This window comes from Dendrobates tinctorius, unplaced genomic scaffold (assembly GCF_039654945.1).
Source record: "Dendrobates tinctorius isolate UK_male_01 unplaced genomic scaffold, ASM3965494v1 ptg000010l, whole genome shotgun sequence".
NCBI lineage: Eukaryota > Metazoa > Chordata > Amphibia > Anura > Dendrobatidae > Dendrobates > Dendrobates tinctorius.
In genome coordinates, this window is record NW_027361678.1 from 9,533,686 (window position 1) to 9,558,400 (window position 24,715).

The 24,715-nt window shown below is 45.0% G+C and overlaps 1 protein-coding gene across 3 annotated transcripts in view; it reads left to right on the forward strand.

Annotated features, from left to right (window-relative positions):
• LOC141098617 (cytosolic phospholipase A2 beta-like) overlaps positions 1-24,715 on the forward strand; it is a 65,213-nt gene that overhangs the window by 6,516 nt on the left and 33,982 nt on the right. For 2 of the 3 annotated variants that reach the window (XM_073586588.1, XM_073586594.1), the window contains exons 2-9: positions 169-238; positions 665-801; positions 2,203-2,334; positions 2,554-2,594; positions 11,433-11,475; positions 11,960-12,023; positions 12,537-12,685; positions 13,324-13,410. In XM_073586588.1, coding sequence (XP_073442689.1) covers positions 169-238; positions 665-801; positions 2,203-2,334; positions 2,554-2,594; positions 11,433-11,475; positions 11,960-12,023; positions 12,537-12,685; positions 13,324-13,410 — 723 coding nt within the window. The remainder of the gene's footprint in view (positions 1-168; positions 239-664; positions 802-2,202; positions 2,335-2,553; positions 2,595-11,432; positions 11,476-11,959; positions 12,024-12,536; positions 12,686-13,323; positions 13,411-24,715) is intronic. The other variant, XM_073586604.1, reaches the window with a different exon arrangement.

The following is a 24,715-nucleotide window of genomic DNA, read 5'->3' on the forward strand; positions in this document are numbered from 1 at the left end:
CTCCAGAGGTGATTTATAAGTATTTCGTCCATTACTGCTCACATTGGCTTGTACAATTGTACACAAGTTCTGCACAATTCTGATAAATTTAATGTCATTTAGATTAATCTAATAATATCTTGTTCATATACTGTTGATTTTTGTACTGATACATCTCTCTCATTACAGGAGGACAGCGCACTCAGCTTGTTAACAGTCAAGGTTGTACAGGCCGCACATATTCCATGGGCCGACCTCAGTATGTATGAGTAGTTGCAAGATGTCTGTTACTTGCTAGTATAATAGCATAATTGGGTATTGGTATAACAGCATTATAGATTATTGATTGGTTGCGGGGGTTCGACCACTGCATCGATCTGCACAATGGCGAACTTTCATCCCCGTTTATTGTGAACCAGTTCAGACCGCAGCTCCATTCATTCCGATGGGTCTACCGAGTGCTGTGCCCGGATTTTCCCGTTATAGAGAATGACTAGACTGGTGAATCAGGCGTCTGACCTGCTGCTTTATTTTAGAAGAGTGATATAAGTTCCCTCTTGGGGTAATACGTTCTGGTTGTGCTGATCGGTGCGTCTCCCAGCGGTTAACCATCACTGGTCCAGAGGATAGGTGATAACTTGTTTTAACCAAGAAACCTAATTAGATGGCTGCTTTTCCATTGCAGTGAGCAATGCTGATTGCTACATCTGTCTTTGGCTGCCATCCTGCACCAACAAGACCTTACAGACAAGGACTTTATCAAACACCAGTGACCCTGTGTGGAACGAGACGTTCCAGTTTACCCTCTGCAATAATGTTAAGGTAAGAGGCAGAAGCGGGCTTTCAGGAGCGGTCATAATTCTTTACAGACTATTAGGAAATGCAAATATCCCCTAAAATAAGAGTGACGCTGCCAATATGTCAGCCAGATGTCATCCAGATTTCATAACACTTGGAACAGGAAATCTGCCCAGTTAAGGAGAAGTTTAGAGATCTGCAAGTCAAAGTGTGGAGGCCACATGACGCCCGCGGGTGAGCTGCCCTAATTACAGTAATCTCTGATCATTACCAGATTTCCAAATTTGATTTCCTATAATCTTCTCATCACACAACCAACTCCAAAATTTCTCCCGTAATCTCCCACTTTATGCTAATTGCAGTCCTATGTCTTCCACGGACTCATTGACTTGCATGGACTCTCTGAGGTTCTCCTGACACAAACTCGATAGCGTCATATGTGCCTATGTCGCGTTCGAATTAGGAGACCCGCAAAAAGTCCATGTATTGCAATCCGTGCTCTGACTGAGTTATATGGACGTCTACATGAGCCCTTATCTTGTGGGCAAGGTTCTGTTTCTCTTATGTATGGTGCATCTAGACTTTGTAATTTCAGCCCATATATCCTCCATTAACGAGTGCCAGCACAATTCTTTTGCACCTATTTACTGGTCTATTTATACAGGGTGATGACCAGCAATGGGGACGGAACAATCACTATTCCTCCAATCATGTCCCTGGCAGCACATCTCCATATTGCCTCTGATCACAGTGATTGTATTACCGTCATAAATAATCAGATCATCCCTCAAATGAGCGTTTTGTTCGTTTCCTAGCTTATCACCAGAATATTTACAATGGCTATAACCTGGAAGACTCTAAGTAAAGCTGATCCTCTGTGTTAGGCCGGGATCACAAATGAGAGAAACATAGCCGAGTCTCGCATGTTAATACCCGACACTGTGGCCGGCACTCGGGAGCGGGGCGTGCGGCTGCATGTATTGCTATGTGGCCGCATGCTCCACTCTTGAGTGCTGGTGGCAGTGCTGGATATTAACATGCGAGACTCGGCCGTGTTTCTCGCATATGTGATCCTGGCCTTAGGGTTATGTTCACACGTGGCATTTTTGACGTTTGTTTGACAGTTTCACCATATTCGATGACAGATCTCATGCACGCGGTGCTTTATTTATTTTCATGCGTATTTGGAGCGCTGCTGCATTTTTACCAAGACACCGCATGTCACTACTTTTAGCATTTTTGCAGCGATTTTCACCCATTCATGCCTCCCCTGACTGTATCAGCCCTATGCTAGAAGTGTTTGAGATTTGCTTCAGCTGTTCCCTTAAATAGGTATTTGCGGAACTTTGGCATCGGAGCTGTCTTCTACAGTCCTGACACTGAGATGAGATATATATTTATATCTGCCAATAACTTCTGTTTCAGAACATGTTGCATCTGACCCTTCACGATGAGGACGTGATCACAAAAAATGACCTGCTCTATACACTGACATTTGACGTGGGAAAAATCCGTATTGGAGAGACCAGAATGGAAACGTTCTGCCTCAACCCGAATGTAAGTCAGATGTTTCTTACCCCATTGGTGCCGGTATTTTATCCTTATATTAGCCATGTCCTGACGCACTTTCCATATCATGACTGTTTCCAAAATCTTTACTCTATGATTTTTAACACCAAATCTCCTATAATAAGTGAGGGGAGCGGAGCACAGGCTCATATGTGCTGAAATAAGGAAGGAAAAAATGAGAATTAAATTGTGGTCTTTATTTTTTAGGGTCCGGAAACTCTGCAAGTGGAATTTACAGTACAAGAATTGTAAGTTCCTCATACCCACAATTAGAGCAAATGTAATATATACACATACCGTATGTGTGTATATATATATATATATATATATAATGGGCGGCACGGTGGTTAGCACTGCAGCCTTGCAGCGCTAGGTTCCTTGGTTCGAATCCTACCAAGGACAACATCTGCAAGGAGTTTGTGTGTTCTCCCCGTGTTTGCGTGGGTTTCCTCCGGGTTCTTTCCTCCCAGACTCCAAAGACATACTGATAGGGAATTTAGATTGTAAGCCCCATCGGGGACATTGCCAATAATGTCTGTAATGCACCGTGGATTTAATGGCGCTCTATAAATGAGTAAAATAAATTATCAATATATATATACTAGCTGAAGAGCCCGGCGCTGCCCGGGCATAGTGACTAACTGTGGATAGTTATAACAAATTATAATTATCCTCCATCCCATAGTCCCGTGCCCATATACCCAACATACCTATCCTCCATCCCATAGTCGAGTGCCCATATACCCATCACACATCCTCCGTCCCAAGTCCATAAGCCCATCACACATCCTCCATCCCATAGTCCCATGTCCATAAACCCATCATACATATTCTCCATCCCATAGTCCCATGCCCATATACCCATCATACATATTTGCCATCCCATAGTCGAGTGCCCATATACCCATCACAAATCCTTCATCTCATAGTCCCATGCCCATATACCCATCATACATATCCACGATCCCATAGGCCCGTGCCCATATACCCATCATACATATCCTCCATCCCATAGAATCGTAGAGTTGGAAGGGAGCTCCTGGGCCATCTGGTCCAACCCCCTGCTCAAAGCAGGATTCGCTAAATCATCCCAGTCAGATGTCTGTCCAGCCTCTGTTTGAAGACTTCCATTGAAGGAGAACTCACCACGTCTCGTGGCAGCCTGTTCCACTCATTGATCACTCTAACTGTCAAAAAGTTTTTTCTAATATCTAATCTGTGTCTCCTCCCATTCAGTTTCATCCCATTGCTTCTAGTCTTTCCTTATGCAAATGAGAATAAAGATGATCCTTCTACAATGTGACAGCCCTTTAGATATTTGTAGACAGCTATTAAGTCTCCTCTCAGTCTTCTCTTTTGCAAACTAAATATTCCCAAATCCTGCAACCTTTCCTCATAAGACAGGGTTTGCAGACCAGTCACCATTCTGGTCGCTCTTTTCTGAACTTGCTCCAGTTTGTTGATGTCTTTTTTATAATGTGGTGCCCAAAACTGGACACAATATTCCAGATGAGGTCTGACCAAAGAGGAGTAGAGGGCAATAATGACTTCACGTGATCTAGACTGTATGCTTCTGTTAATACATCCTAGAATTGCATTTGCCTTTTTTGCTGCTGCATCACACTGTTGACTCATATTCAGTCTGTGATCTATTAGTATACCCAAGTCTTTTTCACATGTGCTGTTGCTTAGCCCTATTCCTCCCATTCTATATATGCTTTTTTCATTTTTATTGCCCAGATGTAGTACTTTGCATTTTTCCCTGTTAAAAACCATTCTGTTAGTTGCTGCCCACTGCTCCAGTTTATTTACATCTTTTTGAATCCTCTCTCTCTCTTCTCTAGTATTAGCTATCCCTCCTAGCTTTGTGTCATCAGCAAATTTAATCAGTTTACGCTCAATTCCTTCATCTAAATCATTGATAAAGATGTTGAATAATACAGGGCCCAGGGCAGAGCCCTGTGGTACCCCACTTGAGACATTCTTCCAACTGGATGTGCAGCCATTTACGACCACTTTTTGGGTCCGATCACTAAGCCAGTTATGAATCCAGCTAACAGTTGCCTTGTCCATTCCATACTTAGTCATTTTTTCAATAAGGATTGTATGAGATACTTTGTCAAATGCTTTGCTGAAGTCAAGATATACTATATCTACAGTATTTCCTTGATCCACCCAATCAGTGATTCCGTCATAGAAGGAAATTAAGTTAGTCTGACATGACTTATTAGTTACAAACCCATGCTGACTCTGTTTAATCACTTCATTCTTATCCAGGTACTGACATACATGTTGTGTAATAATTTGTTCAAAGATCTTTCCTGATATAGAAGTCAGACTCACCGGCCTATAGTTGCCTGGCTCCACCTTCTTCCCCTTTTTGAAGATAGGAACAACATTTGCTCTTCTCCAGTCTTCTTGGACTTCTCCTGTTCTCCAAGAATTTTCAAAGATTATGGAGAGGGGTTCAAAAATTTCTTCTGCTATCTCCTTCAGTACTCTGGGGTGTAATTCATCTGGACCTGGAGACTTGAATTCATTTAGGTTAGCTAAGTGTTTTCTCACTATCTTTCTGTTTATAGATATCCTGGATTCTTCTATTCCCTTAATAGGACAGTGAAGAACAGTTGATGTTACATTTCCTTTCTGAGAGAAAACAGATGCAAAATAGGAATTTAAAAGTTCGGCCTTCTCAACATCCTGTCTTACTATTTCATCATTTTCATCCTGTAAAAATCCTATAGCATCTTTGACTTTTCTTTTACTTTTGACATATCCCCAAAATCCTTTATTATTGCTTTTGACATCTCTTGCAAGCCTCAATTCATTGTCAGCTTTAGATAATCTGATTTGTGCCCTGCAGGTTCTGCAGACATCATTATATTCTTCTTTAGATATGCCTCCCTCTTTCCATTTTATAAACATTTCTTTCTTCCTTTTTAGCATGTGCTTAAGTTCTGTGTTCATCCATCCTGGTTTCCTTAAATGCTTCCTATTCTTCCCTCTTTTCGGAATTGTTAACAATTGTGCTTTGAGAATTTCATTTTTCAAGATTTCCCATCCTTCCTGGACATTTTTGTCTTTAAGGATATCCAGCCATTGGATCCTTCCAATTCTCTTTCTGAATCATTTAAAATCTGCCTTTCTGAAATCTAACCTTGACGTCTGAGTCTTCACAGGTCTTCCTCCTCTAGTTATCCAAAATTCTAAAATAGCATGGTCACTACCTCCTAGGGTCCCAGCCACTTTTACCTCCTCAACCATTTCCTCCCTGTTTATAAGGATTAGATCCAAGGTAGCAGTTCCCCTTGTTTTCTCCCCTACCTTTTGGAAGATAAAGTTGTCAGCAAGAGAGGATAAAAATTTCCTTGACCTGTTAGTTTTGCCTGAGAGAGATTCCCAACAAATGTCTGGATAGTTGAAATCTCCCATGACAACTATGTCATATTTTTTGGAGAACTTGGCCATTTGATGCATAAAGATTTCACTCATATCTTCAGCTTGCACAGGCGGCCTGTAGTAAATGCCTACAATGGTGTCCTTTCCATTGTTCTGTCCTTGTATTCTTACCCAAACAGTTTTCACAGAACTCCCGGTCTCTGAAGCTTCAATCTCTGTGCAGATATACGCGTTTCTAACATACAATGCGACACCCCCTCCTCGTTTATCAAGTCTGTTTCTTGCAAGTAAGTTGTATCCTTCTAGTCTTGTATTCCAATCATGTGTATCGTCCCATCAAGTTTCAGTTATTCCAATGACTTCATATTTCTTTTCCTGTGTTAGTAGTTCCAATTCTCCTTGTTTGTTGCCCATGCTTTGTGCATTAGTATAGAAACATTTTAGTTTGTGATTGTTTTCTCTTTCTCCAATATTTTTATTAATTAGATTCTTTTGTCTTTGTTCTTCCTTTCCACTTCTAATAGCAGAGTTCTCAATAGCATTTGTCAGGTGTATGGTTTTTTCTGGTCTTTTGCTTCCCTTCCCATGTTGTTCTAGTTTAAAGCTCTCCTGATGAGTGTAGCAAGGCGACTTCCAAATACATGTTTTCCAGTCTTCGTAAGGTGCACCCCATCTTTAGCAAGTAGTCCATCGTATAGGTAATTCACTCCGTGATCCAGAAATGCAAATCGTTGCTGATGGCACCATCGACGTAGCCAGTTGTTCACCTGCAGAATCTTATTCCACCTCCTTGTTCCATGGCCATCCACTGGGAGGATGGAAGAGAAGACCACCTGCGCTCCCAGTTCTTTCACTTTCTTACCTAAGTTTGCAAAGTCACTGCAGATGGTTTCCAGGTCGTTTCTTGCGGTGTCATTTGTCCCCACATGTAGTAGTAGGAATGGGTAGTCATCTGTAGGTCTGAAGAGTTCTGATATCCTGTCAGACACATCTTTAATTTTTGCACCTGGAAGACAGCACATTTCTCTTGAACTTATATCCAGTCTGCAGATAGCGGCCTCTGTTCCTCTCAACAGGGAATCCCCCATGACCACCACTCTACGTTTCTTCTTCACAACATTTTTCTTTCTCCATCCAGGAGGACTCTGAAGGCGTACAAGGTTGCTGTTTGTGGGCAAAGTCTTTTCCTGATGTATTTCTTCATCATTTTCCTGCGTGAGAGCCTGGTACTGGTTCCTGAGAAGTATGGGTGCTGACTGCCTCCCGATCCTCCTGCTTCTCTGGGTCACATGTCTCCATTCCTCTGTTTCTTCAGGTGCACTTCGAATTTCTTCTCTTTCTGTAACATGAAGAGATAATCCTGCTCTGTCTAAGAACTCTTCACCTTCCTTAATGATCTTCAACGTAGCTAACCTCTCTTCGAGATTTTGCAACTTTTCCTCCAACAGGGACACAAGCTTGCATTTGTGGCATGTGAAGTTTGGCTTTTCGACTGGGAAGTCTGTGAACATGTAGCAAGAAATGCAGCTCACCAAATGGCTCCTGACCTCTTCCATATTGAGATTTCTTAAAAACGATGAAAGATGAGCCAAAATTCTCCTCAGGACTCTTCCCCTGGTTTTCTGATTTCCTCTTTTCAGCTGCAACGGCCAAAACCCAGTGATCGTTGAGCTCGCGGAGACTCTTCACTTATCCCAGAAGGCACTGGGAATATGCAAATGATCTCCTCAGGACTCTTCCATAGTCGAATGCTCATATACCCATCACACATCCTCCATCCCATAGTCCCATGCCCATATACCCATCACACATCCTCCATCCCATAGTCCCATGCCCATATACCCATCATACATATTCGCCATCCCATAGTCGAGTGCCCAGATACCCATCACACATCCTCCATCCCATAGTCCCATGCCCATATACCCATCATACATATCCTGCATCCCATAGTCCCGTGCCCATATACCCATCATACATATCCGCCATCCCATAGTCCTGTGCCCATATACCCGTCATACATATCCTCCCCATCCCATAGTCCAGTGCCCATATACCCATCACACATCCTCCATCCCATAGTCCTGTGCCCATATACCCATCATACATATCCTCCATCCCATAGTCCAGTGCCCATATACCCATCACACATCCTCCATCTCATAGTCAACCATTATGACATCATAATGAGCGGCGGGGCTTGCAACCTATGATGACATCAGTGTCGCCATGGCAACCATTGTGACATCATAATGAGGGGCGGGGCTTGATACGCACACACTTTTTCCCCATTATGTAGATAAGGGCAAAATTGTTTGGTGAATTGGAACGCGCGGGGTTAAAATTTCGCCTCACAACATAGCTTAGGACACTCTTGGGGTCCAGACATGTGACTGTGCCAAATTTTGTGGCTATAGCTGCAACGGTGGGGATGCCAATCCCACACATACACACATACATACTGTACATATACACACACATTGAGCTTTATATATTAGATAGATATATATATACTAGATTATGGCCCGATGCTATCGCATCGGGAGGATGCGATAGCATCACACCTCTTGCCATGTTAACCCTCAACACACACACTCCTCTCACCTTTCACCATCTCCACTCACGTCCACTCACTCTTTCACTCCACATACGACCCCTTCTCTCACTCCGTCTCTCATACTCACGCCGTCATCGCCGCTGCTCCACGATCCCCGACATCATCTTCTGCCGACGCCATCCTGAATCCAGACGTTGTCCACGCCGGCGACATGTTCTTCCGGCGACGCCATCTTGAGTATCGTGAAATCCCACGATACTCAAGATGGCGTCATTGGAAGAACATGTCGCCGGCGTGGACGACGTCGGGATCCAAAATGGCGTCGGTGAAATCTCGCGAGATTTCGCCGACGCCATTTTGGATCCCGACATCCTCCACGCCGGCGACATGTTCTTGCGGCGACGCCATCTTGACTATCGCGGGATTTCGCCGATCCAAAATGGCGTTGCCGCAAGAACATGTCTCCGGCGTGGACAACGTCTGGATCCAGGATGGCGCCGGCGGAAGAAGATGTCGGGGATCGTGGAGCAGCGGCGATGACGGCGTGAGTATGAGAGACGGAGTGAGAGAAAGGGTCGTATGTGGAGTGAAAGAGTGAGTGGATGTGAGTGGAGATGGTGAAAGGTGAGAGGAGTGTGTGTTGAGGAGTGTGTGTTGAGGAGGAGTGGTGTGTTGAGGGTTAACATGGAAAGAGGTGTGCGGTGACGTCACCGGTTACAACTGGACGGAAGTTGTTACAACCGGAAGCTGCTTAGGGCATTTATTATTATAGATATATTTTCCAAATAGAAAAAGGTCGCACTCTACGGGATAGTTGTGAATATTTATTGACACATAATTACATGTCACGTCGGGGATGTGATAGTGAGCGTGTCAAATGGCTGACAACGGCCGTTTTGCGCTACTCTAGCGCTTCCACGGGACCCGTGGAAGCGCTCGAGTAGCGCGAAACGGCCGTTGTCAGCCATTTGACACTCTCACTATCACATCCCCGACGTGACATGTAATTATGTGTCAATAAATATTCACAACTATCCCGTAGAGTGCGACCTTTTTCTATTTGGAAAATACTAGTTGATTGCTACGAGGTCAAGCACCCGGGAACCCTGGATGTGAGCTCACTGCCTGCTGCAAGCCACGGATCCAAGCACGGTAACAGCGGTGCCGCCCGCTTCTTTTGTATTATATATATATATATATATATATATATATACATACCGTACATCATACACATATAAACATACATACACAAACACATATATAGGTATATATATACATACACACATATATACATACTGTGGCATAGCTAAGGGTTGTATAGTCGATGGGAGGTATGATGTAGCCCGGAGTGTTTCTTTAGTGCACGTAAGCACTAAGGGACGTCACCATACCTCTATATGTGTTTCAGGACCTGCAGTGATGTCACAGTCACGTGACTAGTCAGGTGATAGGTTCCTGGGTGTGGTTATAGCTTTATGATGTAGACTACTGCTTAACACAGGGCTGTATGTGGGGAGGGGGAAGCCTTGTGTATTTGTGTGTGTTGAGGCTCCAGGACCGAGCCCGAAGTACTGGACACTTGTACTTTGTTGTGCCTGAGCTAAAGGCTATTTTTTTGTTCTGTTCTTTGTTGTGGGTTTGTGAAGCAATAAACCCTGTGAGCTTTAAAAGGAACGTGCCTCCTGATTGCCACCCACACACACACGCACATATATTTATTTATATATATATATATATATGTGTATATATATATATGTATGTGTGTGTGTATATATATATATATACACTCACTGGCCACTTTATTAGGTACACCATGCTAGTAAGGGGTTGGACCCCCTTTTGCCTTCAGAACTGCCTCAATTCTTCGTGGCAGAGATTCAACAAGGTGCTGGAAACATTCCTCAGAGATTTTGGACCATATTGACATGATGGCATCACACAGTTGGCGCAGATTTGTCGGCTGCACATCCCTGATGCGAATCTCCCGTTCCACCACATCCCAAAGATGCTCTATTGGATTGAGATCTGGTGACTGAGGAGGCCATTTGAGTACAGTGAACTCATTGTCATGTTCAAGAAACCAATCTGAGATGATTCGAGCTTTATGACATGGCGCATTATCCTGCTGAAAGTAGCCATCAGATGTTGGGTACATTGTGGTCATAAAGGGATGGACATGGTCAGCAACAATACTCAGGTAGGCTGTGGCGTTGCAACGATGCTCAATTGGTACCAAGGGGCCCAAAGAGTGCCAAGAAAAAATTCCCCACACCATGACACCACCACCACCAGCCTGAACCGTTGATACAAGGCTGGATGGATCCATGCTTTCATGTTGTTTACGCCAAATTCTGACCCTACCATCCGAATGTCGCAGCAGAAATCGAGACTCATCAGACCAGGCAACGTTTTTCCAATCTTCTACTGTCCAATTTCGATGAGCTTGTGCAAATTGTAGCCTCAGTTTCCTGTTCTTAGCTGAGAGGAGTGGTACCCAGTGTGGTCTTCTGCTGCTGTAGCCCATCTGCCTCAAAGTTCGACGCACTGTGCGTTCAGAGATGCTCTTCTGCCTACCTTGGTTGTAACGGGTGGCAATTTGAGTCACTGTTGCCTTTCTATCAGCTCGAACCAGTATGCCCATTCTCCTCTGACCTCTGGCATCAACAAGGCATTTCCGGCCACAGAACTGCCGCTCACTGGATTTTTTTTCTTTTTCGGACCATTCTCTGTAAACCCTAGAGATGGTTGTGCGTGAAAATCCCAGTAGATCAGCAGTTTCTGAAATACTCAGACCAGCCCTTCTGGCACCAACAATCATGCCACGTTCAAAGGCACTCAAATCACCTTTCTTCCCCATACTGATGCTTGGTTTGAACTGCAGGAGATTGTCTTGACCATGTCTACATGCCTAAATGCACTGAGTTGCCGCCATTTGATTGGCTGATTAGAAATTAAGTCTTAACACACAGTTGGACAGGTGTACCTAATAAAGTGGCCAGTGAGTGTATATATATATACACACGTATATATGTATATATATATATGTTTATATATATAGACATACACACACCACACACATACTTTTACAATCTGTCCCTAATTTATAATTTTACTTATTTTTTTATTTTAGTAAAGGTTATCGTGAGAAGATACTGACGAATGGAGTGATTGTGGTAAGCGCGCACATGTATTTGGGTATAATTCTGTAAACATGCGTTCTCTTAGGTTTACCAAGTGATTATGTGACTGAAAATGTACTATTTGCCGTAAGGTACGTATTCTCAGAAATGTCGGGATTTGTTATTGAGTCCACTACCAAATCCAGTCCCCCCTGCCTCAGTCTCCTGCTTGCAGGGGGTTCGTGCGCTAATTTGATTGACAGTTCTGACCGGCAAAATCGTTATGCTGCTGACTGGAATTGTGTGGTCCCCGATGCTGCAATTTTTTAGAATAAACCCCGTCTTTATCTCAATGCTTATGTCATATGACTTTACAACCTGTGGGCACTTGCTAACATATCTCTTCACTCAGGTCCCCGTGTCTTTTGGAACGTGACTGTCCTGCTGAGCAGTGCTCGCTGAATTATTTATCCTCTATGGTACAGCATTTGCATTTCACCCTCATATATTGTTTTAACTCCGCTTTTCTGGATTGCAGGCTAGAGAGATGACCTGTCTGGACATCTGTGTCGACAAGCAGAGGATCCCGGAGAACCTGAAAGGTGGGCTGCTATGAGAGTAGCTTCTGCCATTTGGTTTGCATTTACTGAGGCTTACCTATCAAAGTGTCTAAAATATTTAGAGAAGCGCTCATCTTATCAGCCTCCCGCTAACATATCTCTAGTCCCTGGCAGGTTCCTGGCTCCAGTGATGACATGTCATCTTCATGTGTGACCTCTGCAGCAGATCATAGGCTGCAATGGTGGTGCCCGATCAGCCACCACTGAAAAATGTTTGCAATCACATGTAGAACAATTATAGTACCACGTTCTACATCTGTAGCACTGGATATGCCACTAGTGCATAATAATTGCAACCGCGAACATTCATAGGGGGCACCAAAGCCACGTGACTGAGCATCTGGTTGGGAAGCCCTAGCATGTGGGGAGCCCTGGCATTTAGTCATCTCAGTCATCTAGGTCTTTAGAGAAGCTACTCTTGTTTAATCCACGTTGTCCCTTTCAGACACCAGTGACCGAATAAATGGTGAACTTTTCTCTTCCTTGGTAATCTAGGCAAACAACTAACCTTGTTAGTGGAAGACTCTTGTGAAAAGAAATCCCATCTGGAGCTGAATCCCTGCACAGGCGGCGCTGATCACATGCTAACCTGCCGATTCTATTATGTCACAAGATGGGATCCAAAGTTGACTGCCTATTTGGAGGTAAACGGCTGACGCGTTCACTATATTATTGGACAACCTGTAGCCCCCCACTGCTCCTGAAGTACAGACGCCGATGGTGCACATTGCATGAGAAGCGTGCTCACCTCTGGACACTCAGCTTAGTTGACACCAAGGGTCCTTGATAATCATCTGAGTAATTATTCATTTGATCTCAGGCGATCACATGAATAATTGCAGAAATGGGAAACCATAGGATTAGCAGAACATGTGACGGAAAGTCTTTGGAGCCCTGAATTGATAAAATTAATGTTTGGTTTAGCAGTATGATGTACCGCACAAAAAAAAATGCTATAGGTATGTTTACACAGATTTTTATATGATCTGCATCAATAATGGCTTGTTATACCCGTTGACGTGGATTTGTAAGCAGATGTGAATCATAATCTAGATTAACAAAATCTCTGTGTGAACATACCCTTATTTACAGTGTGCAGGAGAGAATGTCAGACTGTTCCTTCCCATGTGTTCAAGGAGGAGGTAGTAAGTGACCTGGAGCAACTAATCGCTGGTAATCATCATCTTTAGCAGTTTACAGTCTAGACCAAACACTATTAAGACTTGTACTTTCTTCTATATACGACAATTAACCTTCCTGTACTTTTTCTTTACTTCTGTAGGGACAAGGGAACCAGAACATTCACATTATTCCAGTAAAGTCTCTGCACAGGGGACAAGAACAGAAGATCCTTCTCTCCACCGTTCCCGTAAGTGTCCCACTTATGTAATTCTCTGCCGGAAACTCTGATGGAAGACCAGGTGTTTTCTTATTTTTTTTTTTAATTATTATTCACGTGTACAGGGTTATTTTGCAAAGTTTTAGCTCTCTTTACACCCCTGGTATATACTCCTATAATGATGTCTACCTTGCATACTGCAGGCTGGACCCTGCAACTTATAGGACAACTTATAGATAGTGACCTGGTATCGCCATTGAACCAGTACAGGTCACATTCTTTTCCCTAGTTGCATTAACCCCTTAGCGAAAACTGCTGTACATCACAGCCACTGCACTGTATGGAGCGGGCTCAGGAGTTGAGCCCGCTCCATACAGCACTGGTACCAGCTGAGTGGCATGTTCAGTACCTGGCAATAACTTATGAGATCGGAGCTAGCACTTGCCACATTCACCACATCATTTTAACTTCTTATATGCCGCTGTTAGCCGTGACAGCGGCATTCAAAAGTTTTCTGGCGGCCACTGGCACATCGTGCAACGTGATCGCAGGGTGTTGATTATTTGCTGTCACAGCTGGAGGCCTTCTGAAGGCTCCTGTCCTATGTCTGCCATGTAAACAGTGGGGAAAATAAGTATTTGATATACTGACAATTATGCAAGTTTACAAAGAATAGAGAGGTCTATTATTTTTTATCTTAGGTAAACTTCAACCGTGAGAGAGACCAGAATCTTAAAAATGTTTTTCAGAAAATCACATTGCATGATTTTTACATACGGTAATTAATTTGCATTTCTCCTTCGCCTCATTGGGGGACACAGATACTGTGGGTGTATGCTTCTGCCGTTAGGAGGCTGACACTAAGTGAAAAATAGAGATTAGCTGCTCCTCCGCAGTATACACCCTCGCCCCTATTGCGGGCCAAAATCAGTTTTTTGCTTAGTGTCTTTGGAGGCACACATGTCTGGTTTTCTCCAGACTTCTTTTTTTTTTTTTCCATGAAGATAAGACAGGGGCGACGGATCCTATTGAAAGGGTCCGATCTCCCCAAACCAACAACGGGCGAGCACGTGTTGAGTATCGTCTCCACGTATCCTTTCCCGCACCGAGGGACATATCTGTTTTTTTTCCCCAGGCGTCTATTTTTATTAGTACCACATGGGGTTAATTTTTTGCCACATGCCAGAGCCAAAAATTATGCGAAGCCTGCGAGCCCGATCGCGCCCAGAAGCCCTCCCCTGCGACGCGACCAATGTGCAAGCCCCCCGGAGTGGGCCCTATCACTGTCACAGTATGAGAGCAATCGAGTTCCGTCAGGCCCCAGATAGGGGCAGGGACAGTGGCTAGTCGGCCTTAGAGGGGACCTCCACCTCACTAGAGCCTTCGGCCTGCAGAGGCCGCTCTCACTCCAGGCAGACCCGGTGGAAGGGAATCCACGTGGTGTCGCCCAGTCCATCCGGTGCTTTGGCATCCGTAAGTCCTGCTTCTCGCTCCCAGTCACCAGTGGTTGATAGCGAGCAGACCTCAGGTCGACTCAGACAAACCCCTTGACCTGGATGCTCCGGGGTCATGTGAGATAGTGGACAGGTTCATAGAAGCCGTCAGTCAGACCTTGAGGATTGAGGATGGTTCCACCGCAGCTTTTAGGTCATAAGGTGGCGTTTAAGCGAGTGAAGCGGCCGCAAGGAATTGGTTCCTCTTATCCTGAGTTTGAGGACATAGTGCAGCGACTCAGGGAACGACCAGACGGGTGTTTCTCGGGTCAAAAGGCACTCGAAGTAAGGTATCCATTTGCCGGACATCCGTAAGAAATGGATGAAGTCTCCGATGGTGGTTCTACCGGTGTCGCGTCTAGCCACTAAAACCCTGTTTCGTTTCTAGTGGCTCCTCTATTAAGGATCCCACGGATCGACTCATAAAGAGGTTCTTGCTAAGTAAGTGAAGTGTCAGGATCAGCGCTCTCTCCCTCGATCGCAGCAACTTGGGCAGCCAAGGCCATGATCTCATGGTCAGAATCGTTAAACAGGGTCGCGAAGAAGCGATAGCTACCTGCCGAGATATCGGAGATCGTGAGGCAGATGGCGATGGGCCTGGGACTATGTAATCAATGCGTCTTTGGATGCGGCCAATTGCTCGGCACTTACTGCCACTAACGCAATTTCTATCAGAAGAGCTCTATGGATGGCGGGCCGATTCTGCTTTCAAGAAGTCCTTGACTTCTCTGCCTTATTATCAGTGCAGCCGTTTATTTGGAGAGAAGTTGGATAAGCTTATCTCTGACTCCACAGGAGGAAAGAGCGTTTTTTCTCCCTCAACAAAGGGTCAAACCGCCTTTTTCGCACCCTTTTCAAGCACGCTTTCGGTCTTTTCGCAACCCCGGGTGGACCACAGCGGCCAATTCCGGCGCTTCAGGCCGCCCCAACCAGGATAGGGAATGGCAGGTCTCGTATAGAACCAACCCATTGGGGGGAATGCGAACTCAGCATCCCAGATCAAGGGGATACAGATCCCAAAGATAGTCAGCTAAATGACTCGAGGCGTTTGCCAGACGACACCGGCAAGGTGGGCGGCCGTCTACTCTGGTTCCGCCACGTCTGGTTCAATGTTGCACGCGACACGTGGGTAAAGGAGTTGGTGGCCTTAGGTTTCAAAATAGAATTTGTCAGATGCCCTCCAAGACAGTTTTTCCTTTTCTCATCTTCCCAGGGTGGATACCTAGGCAAGGGCTCTATTAGGGGCCATCAAATCGCTCCTGCACAACGGAGTCATTGTTTCCGTGCCAGAATACGAAAGAGCTCAGGGTTTCGATTCCAATCTGTTTGCGGTTCACAAAAAGGGAACGGGTCTGTCAGACCTGTTTTGGACCTGAAGCTTCTGAACAGGTTCGTCAGCATCAGACATCTCCAGATGGAGTCTCTCCGGTCAGTCATATCGACCATGGAGCAGAGAGAATACTTGGCCTCAATAGATATCCAGAACGCATATCTGCACATTGCCACCGGCCATTCTAGGCTAAGCATGAGTGCATTCATCAGGTGGCGAGCCCATTTTTCCTCCTCATTAGAGGTTTCTGCGCTTCGCCATCAATGGTCGAACTTTTCAGTTCATAGCACTACCCTTCGGGATAGCCAAGGCTCCCAGAGTGTTCACAAAGGTTAAGACAGTTGTCATGGCCATACTGCATTCTTGAGGCATAGTCATTTTGCCTTACTTGGACGACCTCTTAGTTAAGGGCCCTTCAATACGGGCATGCGAGGAAAATGTCAACATCACGCTGGATACTCTTGGCTGCTTAGGGTGGTTGGTCAGCGCGAGGTAGTCATCTCTTGTGCCAGCTCAGAGGTTTTTTCTTCTTAGGAAGGATCTTCGACACTTGCCGAGGGTTAGTAATTCTCCCTCAGGAAAAGGCGCTTACTCTTCGGCAGGGAGTCTGGACACTTCGCCAACCAGTCCCTCATTCCATCCGGTTTGGGAGGAGGATTCTAGGAAAAATGGTGGCGGCAATAGAAGCGTTACTGGGTCGCCCTCCCAGGGCTGTGGGGTACTCGGTACTGGGCCGGTATCAGTGGGATGTGTCACAGCAGCGGTGACCCGGACCGTGGCCCTGGGCGCCCAAGTAATAGGAAGATGTGAATGGTGGAATGTAGTTAGATGAATAGTTCGTGACGCCACCTGTGGTGCTCGGCAAGGAAGGTATTAAGCCGACGCTGCAAGCAGATCTGCTGGGACTGATGGTATGGTGCAGCAAAGATGTAAAAGCTCCCCACAGGTGAAGCTGTAGTCCCAGGGCAGTGTAGATGTGGTTGGCACGGGGATGTAGCGGTGCCGGAAAGGTAGGAAGCAGACAAGACACAGCGGGGTGCAATTTCTGTACCTTTACTTGGTAAATGCAGTCCAGGGTCCTGATTACAGATGGTACCGGAGCAGGCTAGCCTGGAAGCAACTCAGGGATTCTCTCTCAGCAGATGGGCTGTGCAGTCTCCTTCCTAGCGCTTACTTGAGGGATTTCCAGTAATGAGTTACACTGAAATTCCTCTTGTCAGATGTTCCCAAGAACTCTACTTGTACGGCAGACAACTGTAGCCTGTTCCAGGGACTCCTCACTCCTAAGTCCCGGCTCACTATCCATGTTGCTGTTGTGCCCCAAGTCTTAGATGGGAGTATTAGTGATCGGACCCAAAGAGTGGTCGTAAATGGCTGCACATCCAGTTGGAAGAATGTCTCAAGTGGGGTACCACAGGGCTCTGTCCTGGGCCCTGTATTGTTCAACATCTTTATCAACGATTTAGATGAAGGAATTGAGGGTAAACTGATTAAATTTGCTGATGACACAAAGCTAGGAGGGATAGCTAATACTAGAGAAGAGAGAGAGAGGATTCAAAAAGATTTAAATAAACTGGAGAAGTGGGCAGCAACTAACAGAATGGTTTTTAACAGGGAGAAATGCAAAGTACTACATCTGGGCAATAAAAATGAAAAAAGCATATATAGAATGGGAGGAATAGGGCTAAGTGACAGCACATGTGAAAAAGACTTGGGTATACTAATAGATCACAGACTGAATATGAGTCAACAGTGTGATGCAGCAGCAAAAAAGGCAAATGCAATTCTAGGATGTATTAACAGAAGCATACAGTCTAGATCACGTGAAGTCATTATTTCCCTCTACTCCTCTTTGGTCAGACCTCATCTGGAATATTGTGTCCAGTTTTGGGCACCACATTTTAAAAAAGACATCAACAAACTGGAGCAAGTTCAGAAAAGAGCGACCAGAATGGTGACCGGTCTGCAAACCCTGTCTTATGAGGAAAGGTTGCAGGATTTGGGAATGTTTAGTTTGCAAAAGAGAAGACTGAGAGGAGACTTAATAGCTGTCTACAAATATCTAAAGGGCTGTCACATTGTAGAAGGATCAACTTTATTCTCATTTGCACAAGGAAAGACTAGAAGCAATGGGATGAAACTGAATGGGAAGAGACACAGATTAGATATTAGAAAAAACTTTTTGACAGTTAGAGTGATCAATGAGTGGAACAGGCTGCCACGAGAAGTGGTGAGTTCTCCTTCAATGGAAGTCTTCAAACAGAGGCTGGACAGACATCTGACTGGGATGATTTAGCGAATCCTGCTTTGAGCAGGGGGTTGGACCAGATGGCCCAGGAGGTCCCTTCCAACTCTACGATTCTATGATTCTATGATTCTATGATTCTATTGTATTTACAGCCTTCTACTCCTCTGGTGTCTGCTGTAGGACCATCAGTGTCCATACAGCCGTGGAGACCAGGCTCCAGTTCATGCACTCTTACGGGAGATGAGTTCTTCCTCTCAGCTCTATCTCAGCGCTCCTTCCACACGTCTGCACACTTCACCCTACGCAGACAAACTACCTCTCCTTCCTCCTGGCCCTCAGAGAGCACAGTGGTCTACATAGATCATCAAGGGTGCACCCGCAGCAGAGCAACCATGCCCAGGGTGGGGCACGTTCTTCAGTGGGTCAGACAAACCACTCGGTGATCTCGGCAGCTCACATCCCGGGCGTGGAAAATTGGGCGGCAGACTTTCTCAGGGTCTTGTGTCCGGAGAGTGATCTCTACATCCCGAAGTCTTCCAGCAGATTTTATTTTTAATTGTGGGGAACAACAGATGTGGATCTGTTGGCTTCCAGAGTGAATGCCAAGGTTCCCACATGCGTCGCTCGGGCCAGGGATCCGCAGTCAATCGGTGGACGCGTTGGTTCTCTCATGGAACCAGTGTCGCCTCCCATATCTATTTCCCCCGCTGTCACTACTGCTGAGAGTCATCAAAAGGATCAAGATGGAAGGGGTTCCGGCGATCCTGCTGGCCCCAGACTGGTCCTGTTGAGTGTGGTACGCAGATCTAATGCACCTGCTCGCCGACTTTCCTTGGCGACTGCCAGAGCGCCCAGAGCTACTTTCTCAAGGGCCGATTTGCCACTCGAACTCAGTGGCCCTGTGTTTGACGGCATGGCCAGTTAACCTTGGATTCTAACCCAGGCAGGGTTTGGGAGCAGGGTGGTCGCTACAATAGTTAGCGCCTGGAAGTCGACCTCAGCACGAATTTCCACCACACCTGGAGGGTGTTCTTCACTTGGCGTCGAGGACGCGGTGTTTCTCCGCTGAGATTCTCGATCCCCAACATCTTGATTTTTCTCCAGTCGGGCCTAGACTTGGGCCTGGCCCCAAGTTCCCTCAGGAGACGAATAGCGGCTTTATCCGTCCTGGTCCAGTGCGGAATGGCTACCAGGTTACAGGTAAAGACTTTCATCCAGGGCCTCTCCCACTTGGTACCTCCCTATAAGGCGCCTATGGATGCCTGGGACCTTGACCTGGTCCTAAGGGCTCTGCAGGTAACTCCATTTTGGACCGCTTCAGAAGGTTTCTTTGAGGTTCCTTTCCTGGAAAGTGGCGTTCCTAGTGGCCATTACTTTTGTCAGGCAGGTTTTCAGAGCTGACGGCACTATCCGGCCGAGCTCCATTCCTCATTTTCCATAAGGATAAGGGGTGCTCAGACCAACCCCTCCTTTTCTGCCGAAAGTCATGTCCTCTTTTCACATTAATGAAGATGTTGTTTTGCCTTCATTTTGTCCAGCACCGGTGCACCGTGTGGAAGAGGCTTGTCACACGTTAGACCTGGTAAGAGCCCTCCGGAGGTACGGGTCGAGGACGGCTCCCCTTCGTCAGACGAACACGCTGTTCGTGCTCCCCGAAGGGTGCAGAAAGCGACTCGCTGCCTCAAAATTGACCATAGCCAGATGGTTTTTTGTTTGACTTTTTAGGAATCCTATCGCATTAGAGGCACGCCGATTCCAGCAGGGATCAGAGCGCACTCTACTTGGGCAGTGGGCGCCTCTTGGGCGCTTCAGGATTAGGCTTCGACAGAACAGGCTTGCAAAGCAGCAATCTGGTCCAGCCTGCACACATTTGCCAGACATTGTAATAGTCATACTCAGGCCTCGGCGGATGCGAGCCTGGGTAGAAGGATTCTCCAAGCAGCGGTGGTGCACCTTTAAACAAAAGGTGCATGTAGCTTGGACCGGTGAGTCAATCTCCCACCCAGGGACTGCTTTAGGACGTCCCACAGTATCTGTGTCCCCCAATGAGGCAAAGGCGAAACATGGATTTTTGTGAGTACTCACCGTAAAATCCTTTTCTCTGAGACGCTCATTGGGGGACACAGCACCCACCCTAATAGCCAGTTGGCTCTTGTTTTGTTAAAATTTATGTGCATTTACTAATTTGAGATAAGGGTGGTGTTTTTTGACATGTTGTACCTGTATTAAGGCTGATTTGTTGTCCTCCTACTGCTTTGGCACCAAACTAATTTCCGCCCGCAATAGGGGCGAGGGTGTATACTGCGGAGGAGGAGTTAGCCTCTTTTTTTCACTTAGTGTCAGCCTCCTAATGGCAGAAGCATACACCCACAGTATCTGTGTCCCCCAATGAGCGTCTCGGAGAAAAGGATTTTACTGTGAGTACTCACAAAAATCCATGTTTTATTGAATGAAATAAGTATTTGATACAATAGAAAAACAGAACTTAATATTTGGTACAGTAACCTTTGTTTGTAATTAGAGGTTAGACGTTTTCTGTAGTTCTTTCCACACACTGCAGCAGGCATTTTGGCCCACTCCTCCATACAGTTCTTCTCCAGGTCTTTCTGGTTTCGAGGCTGTCACTGGGTAACACTGAGTTTCAGCTCCCTCCAAAGATTTTCTATTGGGTTCAGGTGTGGAGACTGGCTAGGCCGCTTCAGGACCTTGAAATGCTTCTTACGGAGCCACTTCTTAATTGCCCTGGCTGTGTGTTTCGGGTCATTGTCATGCTGGAAGACCCAACCACGACCCACCTACAATGCTCTTTCTAAAGGAAAGAGGTTGTTGGCCAAAATCTTGTGATACATGACCCCATCCATCCTTCAATACGGTGCAGTCATCCAGTCCCCTTGGCAGAAAAGCACCCCCAAAATATGATTTTTTCCCCACCATGCTTCACAGTTGGGATGGTGTTCTTGGGGATGTACTCATCCTTTTTCTTCCACCGAACACAGTGAGTAGAGTTAATACCAAAAAGATCTATTTTGGACTCCTGACCACATGACCTTCTCCCATGCCTACTCTGGATCATCCAGGTGGTCATTGTCGAACTTCAGAAGGGCCTGGACATGTGCTGGCATGAGCTGGGGGACCTTGCGTGCCCTGCAGGATTTTAATCCATGATGACCTAGTTTGTTACTAATGGTAATGTTTGATACTGTGGTCCCAGCTCTCTTCAGGTCATTGACCAGGTCCTCCCGTGTAGATCTGGGGTGATTCCTGACCTTTCTCAGAATCATCCCTTACCCCACAAGGCAAGATCCTGCATGGAGCCCCAGACCGAGAAAGATTGACTGTCATCTTGTGTTTCTTAAATTTTCTGCAGTTGTCTTCTCACCAAGCTGCTTGCCTATTGTCCTGTAACCCATTGCAGCCTTGTGCAAGTCTACAATTTTGTCCCTGGTGTCCTTAAGCAGCTCTTTGGTCTTGGCCATGGTGGAGAGGTTGTGTGATTGAGTGTGTGGACAGGTGTATTTTCTACAGGTAATGAGTTCAAACAGGTGCAATTAATACAGGTAATGAGTGCAGAGTAGCAGGGCTTCTTAAAAAAACTAACAGGCCTGTGAGAGACAGAATTATTGCTGGTTGGTCGATGGTCAAATACTTATGTCATGCAATAAAATGCAAATGAAATATGTAAAAATCATACAATGTGATTTTCTGGATTTTTTCTTAAGATTCTGTCTCTCACAGATGAAGTGTATCTGCAATAAAAAATTACCCATGTAGATCTGGGATGATTCCTGACCTTTCTCAGAATCATCCCTTACCCCACAAGGCGAGATCCTGCATGGAGCCCCAGACCTAGAAAGATTGACTGTCATCTTGTGTTTTTTAAATTTTCTGCAGTTGTCTTAAATTGGCTTGTATCACCATCTTCCTTGTTGCAAAAAAAAGTATGGAAGTTTGGTATCATCTTGACCTGGAAAAACTTTTTTTTCTGGTCATTTTTAAAGCACAATGAACGCCGTAAAAGCAAAATAAAAAAAAAAAAAAGTTGCGAAATTGCTTTCTTTTCTTACCATTTCTCAGCACCTGGAATTTTTTTCTTGCCATTCAGTACATTAAATGGTAAAATGAATGGTGTCATTTAAAACTACAATTTGTCCCCCAAACATCAAGCCCTCTTATAGCTAAGTGGATGGCGGGAAAAAAGGTCATGGTTCTTGGAACAATGGGAGAAAAAATGAGGGCGCAAAAATGAAAAATCTCCTGGTCCTTGAGGGACTAAAAAGTAACCCCACCAGCCACACGCAGCATCAACAGGACTCCGTATCTGGATAATTAATGCATCGATTTCTCACTCTATATGAATCCCTTTTACCATAAATTTTAGGGGTGCAAGGCTCATTGACCAGATGTAAGGAGAGCTGATGATGCTGGATTTGTGGTCTTTTTATGTGTCCAGGAATAAAAATGAAGTGTTAGTATCACTGAGTACTTTGGTACTAAGGATCAATATTCTGTAATGTCTGTTTTGACGTCTCCTTAAATGATATATTGAGTGTTTCCAGATCTTGTTATTTTCCTGGATGTCTGGGATTCTTCATTTCACAACATGATAAAGCTTGTGTGCGGCCATTCTCCATACAATGATGGAGTCATATGTACTGACACTATATGGTGGCACTCAGAGTCCCTCCAGCTCCATTCTACATAGTCCTTGGGGGGCTACAGTAAGGTGCAGCACCATATAAAAGAAATATTTTTAATGCAATGCTTATAGGGAAGAATGCTTATATTATAGGACATCCAATGGAGCTTGCCATGCCATTTTTTTTTCTTTTTGCAAAATCTGAGTCCTTTTGTGTTACAGGACCAAGACCCCAAACCAGTGAGCACATTTACACATGTATTATGGTGCTAATTTTATTTCCATCTTGGAGGCACACGATCCTTGAAATTCTATATAATATTAATTATTTCTATTTGTTTGAAAATGGAAAAAAATATTTTATAATATTTTACCATGTGCAACTGAAGACCCCCCCTACCCCCAGTCTCTGCTGCTCGTGGAACTGGTCTGCTGCGCCTAATGATTATGTCCACACTTTACTATTTTTCTGCCATTGATCAATAACATAACCAAGCTGATAACTTTTCTTTGTATGTTTACCACATCCACCAGTATTTCCCCGCTTTTGGCAGGCCCCCACAGAGAGTAGGTAACAACAAGCTTAGGAAGCTAACCTAGAGCAGTGATGTATGCGACCAGGTGACCCAATTGTCCCAAACTGGATTCTTTCAGATGTCTCTGGGATTTCAATGGTGGTCAATGAAGCAGTTTTGTATTCTTCCAGCTGGGGCCATGGTCCCCTAAGCTGTCATCCTGTAGAATCACTTGGAAAGAGGAAAAATTCTCTTTATATAGTTCACAACTGGCCTTCAACCAGCATTGTTCAATTATGTAATCTATTTGCATAGTTTTTTCCCTCATCTATTTTGAATGCCAACCAACTGTCTGGCCTGGACAATGTGTAATCAACATATCAGCAAACATCATTGTTCAGTGGTCATGCATCACTGTTTTGCAAAGATAACAGACCATAAACTGTAGGAGCTAATGTTAGAGATAAATATTTATCCTACAAAAAGAGTCAATACTTCAGACAACAGTTTATGATTCTGGGCCGACTGAATTTACGGCTGGCATAATTCCAAAGAAATGCTTTATTGTCACGCCCTGTATGTGTTGCGGTTGTCTAACAGCCGCAAAACATGCAGCCGTGAGGACTTGTACATATTAATCGAGCACTTCCAAAATACTCAAATAACACCCGAGCATGCTCAGATAACACGATTTCCGAGCATGGGAGCTCATCACTATTAAGGACCTCAACAGGTGCCCGTACGATCAGGTCATCTGGATTCTTACAGTCATAAAAAGTATAATTCCAAATGGTTCTTTGTGTTTGTCCTTTTTTATCTAATTAATATCCACTTTATGTTTCAGTTTCGTGCTGGAAACAAGTGAACAATTGTCTTGTTTTCCAGATTATTGGATGCCGGAAAGAAAAGTTACAAACAGTGAAATTCACAACATAAATTGACAGAATCCGCGTGTCTGCTCAATTTAGCTTGTGTCTTTTCTCCATGTTGGTACGGTAAAATGCAGAGGATTTTTCCTTCTGGAAAGTCTACCGTACATGCGACCCATGTGAACACTACCTTATACCATGCGGATTCCAGGAGTTCTTTGTAGATAGTTTTGTCATTTCCTTT